This window comes from Brassica oleracea, chromosome C9 (assembly GCF_000695525.1).
Source record: "Brassica oleracea var. oleracea cultivar TO1000 chromosome C9, BOL, whole genome shotgun sequence".
Taxonomy (NCBI): Eukaryota; Viridiplantae; Streptophyta; class Magnoliopsida; order Brassicales; family Brassicaceae; genus Brassica; species Brassica oleracea.
Window position 1 is genome coordinate 33,061,519 of NC_027756.1, and position 11,324 is coordinate 33,072,842.

At 45.5% G+C, this 11,324-nt stretch overlaps 1 protein-coding gene across 1 annotated transcript; it reads left to right on the forward strand.

The window, feature by feature from the left end:
* The first annotated feature begins 1,020 nt into the window (after positions 1-1,020).
* LOC106314819 lies at positions 1,021-3,642 on the forward strand. The gene is made up of 2 exons (XM_013752637.1): positions 1,021-1,915; positions 1,964-3,642. Exons 1-2 carry the CDS (start codon positions 1,021-1,023, stop codon positions 3,640-3,642), a joined length of 2,574 nt encoding a protein of 857 aa, XP_013608091.1.
* Positions 3,643-11,324: the final 7,682 nt, after the last annotated feature.

Consider the following 11,324-nt stretch of genomic DNA (forward strand, 5'->3'; position numbering starts at 1 on the left):
GTAAACGATGTACGTTGTTAATGCAGATGGACGAGATGTGTATGGTGATGTGTGGAGCATGGCTTTGTGGGTCTGACGGGAAATGGGAGTTTGTTGTGGACAAGACAAATATGGCGAGGATGATACCTGTCCATGAAGCGCTGACCATAAAGGAGATCGAGAGTCGGGTGTTTGCTGAGTTCAAGAAGTCGGAAACTTCTTTCAATGTAGCGCTTAGCTACTGGCCACCAGACAGCAAGGACCTTGTGACAGGAATTAAAACACCCCCCGTCTTGCTGACAAGCGATGGTGCGCTTAGGTATTTCTTTTCCCACATGAAAGTCACCGGGACTTTGAATCTGTTCGCAACTTTCGACAGTTTGGGGTATGCTACGGCTGCTGCTGACTTGGATGGCTTTGAAACACCGAGATGCAGTACGAAGCAGCGCGAGAGTGGTAGTAAAAGAAAGGATGTCGACCTCTCCAGCGTTGGTTCGAAAACCAACTTCATTAACCTTGATGATTTTCAGCTTATTGAGGAGGTTGAGAAATTAGAAGAGAGGTTGATGTCAGAAAGTAACCCCACTGGTGGAGGTGATTGTAGTGGCTGGAGTGACGGTATTGACAGTGACTACAGTGGGCCAGAAGAGATTGATGAAAGGGATGTTAGGCCTAGAGGTTATGACGTTGAGTTTTTGGAGCCACTAATTGATGGTGATTTGGGAGGCCGCAACGCTGTTGAAGTTGTGTTTAACGACAAAGAGGCCAATGGGGTTGCGAAGTTGTCGGAGGGTAGCAGAAGTGAGCCTGTCGGGGAAAGCAGCGGCGGTGGTAGATGTTTGAAGGGTGAGATCCATGTGGATGACTTCGCTTGGATGGGTAGAACGAGTTTAGGTGGACGGAACACTCGTGGTCAGGAGCCGGGTGGTCAAGAGTAGAGTAACAGGAAGCTGGAAGATGTCGATGACGAAGAGTTTGACATTCCGCCTTTGTATGATGACATGGTGTACGAAGCCTCCGAAATCCCAGGGTTAGAGGTCGATGAGGCTGATGGTGTTGTTCATGTTGGGAGTGTATGGTAGTAAAGTCGATTGTCAGATTGCTTTGGCCATTTACGCTCGCAGTAAACGATGTACGTTGTTGATGCAGATTGACGAGATGTGTATGGTGATGTGTGGAGCATGGCTTTGTGGGTCTGACGGGAAATGGGAGTTTGTTGTGGATAAGACAAATATGGCGAGGATGATACCTGTTGTCCATGAAGCGCTGACCATAAAGGAGTTCGAGATTCGGGTGTTTGCTGAGTTCAAGAAGTCGGAAACTTCTTTCAATATAGTGCTTAGCTATTGGCCGCCGGACAGCAAGGAACTTGCAACCGGAATTAAACCCCCCCCCCCCGTCCTGCTGACAAGCGATGGTGCGCTTAGGTATTTCTTTTCCCACATGAAAGTCACCGGGAGTTTGAATCTGTTCGCAACCTTCGACATTTTTGGGTATGGCGTTGGTTCGAAAACCAACTTCATTAACCTTGATGATTTTCAGCTTATTGAGGAGGTTGAGAAATTAGAAGAGAGGTTGATGTCAGAAAGTAACCCCACTGGTGGAGGTGATTGTAGTGGCTGGAGTGACGGTATTGACAGTGACTACAGTGGGCCAGAAGAGATTGATGAAAGGGATGTTAGGCCTAGAGGTTATGACGTTGAGTTTTTGGAGCCACTAATTGATGGTGATTTGGGAGGCCGCAACGCTGTTGAAGTTGTGTTTAACGACAAAGAGGCCAATGGGGTTGCGAAGTTGTCGGAGGGTAGCAGAAGTGAGCCTGTCGGGGAAAGCAGCGGCGGTGGTAGATGTTTGAAGGGTGAGATCCATGTGGATGACTTCGCTTGGATGGGTAGAACGAGTTTAGGTGGACGGAACACTCGTGGTCAGGAGCCGGGTGGTCAAGAGTAGAGTAACAGGAAGCTGGAAGATGTCGATGACGAAGAGTTTGACATTCCGCCTTTGTATGATGACACGGTGTACGAAGCCGCCGAAATCCCATGGTTAGATGTCGAAGAGGCTAGTGGTGTTGTTCATGTTGGGAAGGTGTATGGTAGTAAAGTCGATTGTCAGATTGCTTTGGCCATTTACGCTATTAAAGGGCAGTTTCAGTTCAAACAGACGAGGACAAAGGTTGACTCGTTTGTGTGCGAGTGTCCCGATGATCGTTGTGACTGGAGAGTCACAGCTCATGAGATACGGGGTTGTGGTTACTATGAAATTAGGAAAGCTCAGCTGGATCATTCTTGTCCAATCGAGAGTAGGAATGGGTATGGCAGTAGGGGAACTGCTAGGGTTATCGCAGCAGTGTACAAGGCGAAATTTAAAGATCCTTCAAAAGGCCCAAAGGTGGTTGAAATACAAAGGCTCTTGATGGAGGATCTTAGGCTGTCGGTATCTTACATGAAGTGTTACAGAGCCAAAGAGAAAGCAATGTTTGAGTTGAGGGGACCAGATGACGACTCGTATATGAAGCTGGCTGAGTATCTTTATATGCTGAAACTTGCTAATCCCGGGACGATAGCTGATATTGAGACAGAGGTGGACGACGAAGGTGTGGAGCGGTTCCTTTACATGTTTTTGGCGTTTGGGGCATCTATTAAGGGGTTCCACAAGCTGAGGCATGTGTTGGTTGTAGACGGCACACATCTAAGTGGGAAGTACAAGGGAGTGTTGCTTACAGCAAGCGGACAAGATGGCAATTTCCAAGTGTTTCCTATGGCATTTGCAATAGTAGACAGTGAGGATACTGAGGCTTGGACGTGGTTTCTGCAGAAGGTTGAGAGGCTATTGGCGGATTCGAGTAACCTTGCTATAATATCAGACATGGCCACTTTGATTGCCAATGCGGTCAGTTGTGTGTATCCACAAGCCCATCATGGGTTTTGTATCGTCCATTTGGCCAGGAACGTGAATGCTAGGTTTTCTAGCAAGGGGTTAGCGAGGTTGGTGACTGCGGCTGTGACTGCGCATAGGATGAGAGATTACAAAAACTTCTGTGACAAGATCAGGGCGTCAAACAACGAATGTGGGGTCTATTTGGGGAAGATAGGGTCTGCACGTTGGTCTAAAACGTACTTTGGGGGGCAGAGGTATAATATAATGACTAGTAACATAGTTGAACAGCTTAACAACGCATTGGTAGAGGGTAGGTCGTCCCCAATAATTGAGTTGGTGATGTTCATACAAGGGATGATGACAAGGTGGTTCAGTGCAAGACGTAAGAAGGCCAATAAGCACCGGGGTTTGATGACAATAGAAGTCGATAAAGTGATGACGAAGACCATGGCGATGTTTAGGGGCAGCAAGGTTAACTCTATTTCTAGCTGGAGCTGCCAAGTTGTTGGGAAGTTTGGTGGTTCTGAGAGTGTTCAGTTGGAGCAGAAGAAGTGTACTTGCAAGTACTTTGACAACATGAAGATACCATGTGGGCATGCCATGATTGCAGCCGACAACATATGGCTCGCATATGAGACTATGGTAGGACATTGGTACAAGACGGTGGCGTGGAGGGAAACCTATGCAGGTATTATTAGCCCAATTGGCGACCCTAGGGATGAATATATTCCAGACAATGTCAGGGATGCAACGTTGATGCCACCATTGACTAAGAGGCCACCATGAAGGCGTAGGACCAAACGATTCCCCTCGACAGGGGAGATGCCGGTAGATAATGTTTTTGAAATTGGTGTGGGATTATTTATTAATTGTGACTATCCATCTGTGTGCTTATTGGTTTTTTTTTTTTGATGCAGGGTGCTAAGAAGAAGACTGTGCCTAATAAATGCGGGAGGTGCAGGGTAGAAGGACACAACCGGACTAATTGCACTGCTCCGATATGATTGGAGATTGATTGTTATGTAATGGAAGTTTTTTGTGGACGGGTATTGTAAGGAGGTGCTGAGAGAATTGTTTTTTGTACCGAACCCGTGTAACCTCAAGGAGTAATAGTTTTGGTATATGTAATAGAGATGTTAATGCCAGCAACCACCAATTGTGTGAGCAAAAACCTTGCTGGTATGATTTCAAGAAACAACTCTATGGACGCTTATGTTTTGGTTGATTGCTGTTTTGAAGGAATTGGATGTTTGGTATTCCTATTGAGTGTAGTATATGATATGTGCGGAGTAAAAGCTGGATTGGAACCAGAGTAAAAGGTGGAGTAGTATATGAGAGAGGCGGGGGTCGTTAGCATTAGGGTGTAGTCGTGGTGAATGTTTTGATTTGGGTTTCGGGGTGGATGACACGTTTGTGGTCTTTGTGTATTTGTTTTGGCTACAAGGTGGTGTAAGTACGAAAGGAAGTGTGGGGGGTGGGGTTATGAAGGCTGTGGTTAAATAGGTTATGGTTGGGAGTAATGTAACGGAAGCTATTTGCATGGCTGTCTTGTTTGTGGTCGTGGTCGTCATGATTTGGTTACACGTTGCTGTTAGGTATGAATGGAGGTGTGTGTGGTCATGAAAAATGTGATTAAGTTGGTTCTGGTTACAAGGTATGTCACGTGAGATTGGCCACGTGTCTAGGTTTAGGGAGGTGTGTGTGGTCATGAAAAATGTGATTAATTTGGTTCTGGTTACAAGGTATGTCACGTGAGATTGGCCACAGGTTTAGGTTTAGGGTGTGGTGTTAGATCTGTGTTGGTTATGGTTATGGATCACGTGGTGGTGGTTGGGGTGTTGTGTAACAAAAGATGCAGGGGGTGTGGGGTTGATGTCACCATGTTGTGCTGGTGTTTAGTTGGTTCGTGGTTAGTTTCGTCATGGTTAGTTCGGAAGAGCCGACTATTTAGGGTGTAGGGGTGGGTTAACGATTGTTTTTTCATTGTTGGTGAGCAAAGGGTTAGCGTGGTTGGAAAAGTTGTGGTTGGGATTTTATGTTAGTGGTTTGTGTGTGTACAACAAGAGGCTTATGTGTTGTTGGTCATCACGAAGTTAGGAAGATGTCAGCGAGCTTGTGGTCAGTTGCTGCGCAGTTAGTGTGTAGTTGATGCAGAAAGGTATTTTCTTAAACTGGTTTGAACCGCTTGTTTAGTGTGTAGTTGTGGTGTGTGTTTAATTATGGATGACGGGTTTGTGGTTGGTGGATGTAAAACAAGTAGCTTTAGTGGTTGTCGGAGTGGTTGGGGTCAGTGTCTGTACAGTTTTATTTTATTAGTTGCAAGGTGATTTCTTTCAAACGTTTTTGGTCCATGTTGTTTAGGGTCATGCTGTGGTTGAACGTGGTTAGGGATGTTGTGGTTTAGATTGGGTATGGAAGTTGGTTAGCATTTGTGTGTAGTAGGGGATGTTGTGGTTTAGATTGGGCTAATAACTGATGGCTGAAATGTGATTGTTTAGCCATTTGGCGGTACCTGCTCCATAGTAGATCGGTGGAATGTGTAATACAAGATTTTGGAAGGCAATAACCCATATTTTTTGAATACTATGATTGCAGCAATGCTTACAACAAGTTTATGGTGTCTGCAAACATATCCAGATCTATACCTTAGATCTGAAACACTCTAAAACCTGAAGAATCTCGCCGATGTCTTTCTTCATGTCAAGAAGCTCTTGCTTAAGTTGTAGCAGATCTTGATCCAACCTGACTTGCTTGTCTTTCAAAAGGGATAACTCTTCGGAGTTCGCTTCATCAACCCATTTGAAAAGATGACCTTGACTCGAAGATGTCTCGCAACGAAAGAACTTTCTACCTGGATTTTGTCTAGTCTTGGAAGTCAGGACAATGGTGTTAGAGCCGCAATGGCAATGCCTGGGGATCCCCTGAACCGTCTCCATGGTTTGGACTGGCTAAAGCGAGTGTTGATTTTAAGGGGAAAGTAAAGGAAGGGGAATTCCAAGTAGTGTAGGCTTCGGTTGTGTTTTAGATCTGAGATCTGCAACTAGAGGCTTCATTATAGTAGGTGAAGATATTAATATTTTTTGCTTGGATGGTCCCACGACACGAGGTGATTGTACTAAGCGCTGAGTTTCAATGTTTTTTTGGTCATGGACGCGTTCGAGTGGTTGGTGTGTTAGGGTCGATGTATTTGTTTGTATTGTGGACATGACGACGTGGTTACGAAAGTGCCCAATTGACATGGTAAAATCGATGCTCACCAATACAACCACAATGAAGCTAACCATCACAGAAGTAGATAAATTGGGAAATTATCTAACGCCACTGCATAGTTTAGTTGGTTGATACAAGGTTACATAGTAGTTTCTAGCCGGGATGAAAACAAAACAGAAAATACAAGTAGTCCGAGAACAAGGATGTCACATTAGTAGAATACATGAAAAGGTACCTTGTTAAATCCATAGAATAAAGTTAGGGAGAGAAGACTAGTAGTAAGCTGGTAAGACAATGGTTTTATACGCTTCCATTGCGTATTGTTGGCGGAACTTGTCAACCATGGCATCTGTGAGACCGCTCATGCGTGGATACGGGTCACCGAATAGATGTAGCTCCATAAACTTAGCGCAGACAGGACCGCAGTCGCCAGACCTGGTGTTTTCATAGGTGCCCGTCCTCCGTTGACATGTAAAAGGAGATAGATCACGGGAGTTGTTCTTGACCAGGTAGCGGATGAGATAGGGGAGCATCTGGAGGATGGGCCTGAGAAATCGTTGAACATCTTCCTCGTCGTATAGAGAGGGTAGCGAATCTAGTACGTCGACGTGTCCAGCCCGGAGGTCGATGGCTAACCCCACCCAGTGTCTGTCAGCCTAGATCATTGGAGTGTATATCTTTGGAAATTCTTTCATCCAGGTTTTACCAGGGAGCAGGATCAGTTTGGAAACCCGATGATCCCACCGGATTTTGTCTTTCTTAACTGCGGCTTGGAACTGGCGATCTTTAGACTGCATCAATGAGGTAAGGGTGGGAGGCATAAACGTCGCATTCTCCATCAGTAGCACATCTTTGTGATGCATGTCTAAAATGTGCATTAGCACAGCCATGTGCTGGAGGGAAAAAGATAAAGCAAACAAAGATTAAGTTAGTAATAGGTGATAGTGGGGGACGATGCTATATCAGAAACTGTGTCTGCACGTACCAGAGAGTCTGTCCACTGGGAGGGAGTAGCGAGCTGGAGGAGAAACTGGTTGCTGAAGTCGAGTTTTGAAGGTGTGACGTGGAAGCTGATATACATAGTAAAAAAAAAGAGATAGTTGATGAGTGAAAATGTAGAAGGTACGGTATGAAGAAGGTCAGTGATGTGGCGTACACTTTTTTGTTGGTTGCCATGGTTTTTGCGAAAATGTCCCATAGATCCTCCGGTGGAGGAGTGACCAGAAGGTAATGGGGGAAATCCGGGCGGTTGAGGAAAGTTTGTGCTAGGACCTTTTATGCCTCAGACGGGTGATGGTCCTTTGTTTTTCTGGCTGGCGATGAGTCACTGAGCTCGCAAACTTCCGGGACAGACGTTTGTGCCTGCAATATAAGCGGGGCAAGGATTAGAATGGGGGCATCGATTTCTAAGGTTAAGAGAGCTATTGTTAGAAACAGTACATTGAGTTCGTCCACAACCCTGCGTACTGTCTTGTCTGGTGATGAATCACTAGCTTCTCCTACTCCGTGTTCGTTGGTTGGATCCTAGAGCAATTAAAGGAGTGAGTGAGTTTAGAAAGAATGGTGGTTATAAGAAGAGGATCAATAAAGTATCAGTGAATGAGGAAGTGTCCTTTACTTGGTAGATTAAACGGCTGGTAGACCCTTTAAAACTAGCAGTTGCAGCGAAAGCATTTGGCGTGGAGTAGTGGGTAGAGAAGCCAGCGGGCTTGTTTGGGGAGCTGGTTGGTGTGGTGGTCAAACCAGGTGGTGGGGTAAATAGTGGATTAGGGGATATGGTGGGTGGGGTTGTGGCAGCAGGTGTGGGGTTAAAAAGTGGAATTGGGGAGTACAGAAGGGCTGAGGAGTCGTAGACAGGTGGGGGGTATCAGGTTAGGGTAATGTAAGACCGTGAGAAGGCGATGATTGGGATGATGGTTTGTTAAGAGCGGTAGCATCAAACTGTGGCAAAGTCCCTATTGGGGCGTATTGTTGTGAAAGGGTTCCTTGAGGGGAGAGAGCATGAGCAGGTGGGAGTGGGTGTTTTGGAGAGGTGACCGCAGTGAAAAGGGGAGATAGTTCGGTAGATGTTTTCATGGTTGGAGAATTTTGGGCGAGGGAAAATGCGGGCAGAGGAGAGTTATGGTCAGGTGCGGGTGGGTCTGATGTTGTGGTGGTAGGATGAACGTGGATGGGCGGTGCGTGGTCAAGGGGGTCGACGACTAGAGGGGTCACAGGATTGAGGGTCGTGGTTCGGAGAGTTGTGGTTAGCAGAACCGCTAGCAGGTGATGGGTGGTTATGTGTTTGATGGTTAGGAGATTGGTGGTCAGATGAGTTGTGGTCAGTAGCTAGGAGTGGGGTGGAGCGTTGGTTATGAGAGTGGTGGTTAGGAGATTGGTGGTCAGGAGATTGATGAGGATTGATTTGGTGGTAAGATGAGTTGTGGTCAGTAGCTAGGAATGGGGTGGAGCGTTGGTTATGAGAGTGGCTTAGGGGAGAGTGTGGGCCGGGAAAGTGATGTGGAGAGGATTTGTGGTCAGCAGAGGGGTGGTCCACTGATAGGTGGTCAGTAAAAACGTGGTTTTTGAAATCAATGCGTCTAGAAGCACAATGTTGGGCACGGTATTGACTCAGAATTGAAGATCCAGAACCCAAAATGCCATCAGAGACCTCGGAAACAATTAAACCTCAAAGTTTGAGAAGCAAAATTATGTAATGGTTATGTATGTTATTATACAAGTCAAATGGGTTACCTGCTTGGTCTTACGCCTCTTAGAGTTGGGAGAATCATGATGATCGTCACCGGGGAGATCATTAGTCTGTGGTGCCTGAGGTGCGCTCTTGCGACGATGCGCGACAACAAACTGTGGTAATAAAGAAGTGGCTCTGCTCCTTTTACGTTTCCGGTGTAGCTTTTGTTTAAGACGCTCGTTGGATGCTCCCAACTTGGCAACTGTGGCTTCCAAGCCGGTGATTCTGGCTGCCATCACGGTGGCATTGGCTTCCAAAGTACAGATTCTAGCTTCTAACAACTCGTTGGACGGGGCGGGAGTTGGTGTGGAGGACGCTTGCAAGCGTGTGCTACGCCTTTGATCTGTAGGTACTGAAGTTTCTTTCCCCGCTTTGTGAGGTTTGAGCGTAGACTCCTTCCTTTTCCTCGGAACAGTGTGTTTCTTGTTGACGGGTTTTTCCGGTATTGGAGTAAACATGAAAACAGGCTCCGAGCAATCTCCTCCGGGCCACATAGCTTTAGAAAAGCAGTGATTGTTGGCTATCAGCTGCTCCATGTATGTGTCACCTTATCATCTGTCTTATCTTTTGGCCATACCCCCCACCCAGTATGCGGTCCCCTAATGACCGGTATGAGTGGTGTCACCCGCAGCTGCATGGGACAGAACACACAAAGTTAGCGTGGTCAGTCAGCAAAGAAAGGAAAACAATGGGCGCTAGAGGAGCTATATACTTACAGAGGGGTTAACTTAGACTTGTAGAACTGCATCTAGTTCAATGGACGGATGGTTAGGTAGATTAGGCTCGGTAAGTTCCATTATTGTCTGGTCGTTTAAGGGAGCAGGGATCTTAGAGAGCAACATGGGTATGTTTCTTGTTTGAGCTTTAGAACAAGCATATCAACTGGGCTGTCTACGGTTTTGCCTTTCTCGAACTTAGGCGGTTTCATGCAGCGCACAGTGTGTAGGAACGATTCACGCCCCCAAGGGAATTCGAGGAAGCATCAACATCGTCCAGCATCGGAACGTACCTCAGCGTAGGGCGGAAAATCTGTTGGGAGGCGATCAAGACTCCATCAAGTATGATGATGAGAGCAAGCCAGATTCTCCTCCACTCATCCATTTGGTGGTCGTGCTCAAGCTCGTCAGCTAAGTCTGCAATGGTGATATTGTCGTACTTGCCTACTATCTTCTGCCACAACAGATCTTTGTGTGCGCCCTTCTGCTTGTTTGCATCCTTTTGGTTGTGGTCAGTTGCTTCGTAGCCGTCGGGGAATGAGCCACAATTAAGGCCGGTAATGGTCCCAAACTCTTCGAGACTGAATCTAAGAGGGTCTTTACCAAACACAGACCATAGCGTGTGTTCTTGATTGCAGCGCAACTGGCGGGAGAGAAGGCTATGTATCAGCTTACAGGAAACTGGGCACTGACGAGTTGGGAGATCAAAAAGCTTTCCGAAGGAAGATTTCCTAATCTTTGCAAACACTTCAGAACCGCGAAGAACGTGGCGAACGAAAGCTAGAATGTTCGGCCTAGAGTAGATATTCAAACGATTACGGGGAAATCTATCAGTGGCGAAAAGCCTCTCGGGGAGACGGGTATCACACGCGTTATCTGCAATTTATAAGGAAAAATTCAAAATTTTAGGGTTTGCTCCAAACCGACGGAATCAATTAGATTATATTTAGGAATAGAGAATAAGGAAAAGAAAGTGAGAATCGGGATCTAACTTCCATTAGGAGTTTGTCGGTGAACCGGGAAGCGAGTATCAAGAACTGGTGAGGTTTGTCGGTGAAACAGATAAGCGAAATCGGTGCGACGAACAAGAAAGCCAAAGGTCTAGTGAGGTTTGATTTGGACCGCAAAGTTCAAGAACTTCTGGGACGAGAAAGGAAAAGCGAGCCGTAGGATTTGGTTAAACAGATAAGCGATTTCGGAGAAGAGAATCAGAAAGTAACAAAGACAAGATTAGGGTTCATCGGGGTCACCGGGTTCATCGGGTTCATCGGGAGAAAAGGATTAGGGTTCTTGGAGATTGAGATTGATTTATAAGAACCGTGAGAATGTGAAAAGATAAGGTAAAGAGATGGTTGGTAAAAAGTAAAAGATAAGGAATTGATTTTGTTTTGGTTAACTAGATTGGTCAAGTTGGGTGGTTAACTAGATTGTCTCTAGGGTTATATTAGTAACCATAGCATAAAGGAAGTGTGAGAAAGTGTGCTGTATCACAATGTGACTTTGAGTGATATTAATAAGACAAAATGTGTCTCTGAGGGTCAAAATTTCTTTATACTTTACCATGACTGAAATGATAGTGAAAATACTAGATTGCGCAATCCCTTGATAAAATTTTCAACGACTAAGCCATCATAGATCAGTCTAACCACTAAACTATTTTTACCATTTTGATAATTTAATATTAAGTACAACAATAATTTATAAACAACTCTTGATATATATATATATATGTATATATAGTAAAATTAATGTATAGAAAGATTTTGAAATAATTTGTTTTCTAGTTAGTAATATAGTAAAGAATACAATGC

Bases quoted from the DNA above. Each gene is read 5' to 3' on its own strand.
- LOC106314819 (XM_013752637.1), top strand. From the start codon at position 1,021: ATGAGGCTGATGGTGTTGTTCATGTTGGGAGTGTATGGTAGTAAAGTC. The intron at 1,916-1,963 runs GTGGTCAAGAGT...TCGATGACGAAG, and splicing joins CACTCGTGGTCAGGAGCCGG to AGTTTGACATTCCGCCTTTG.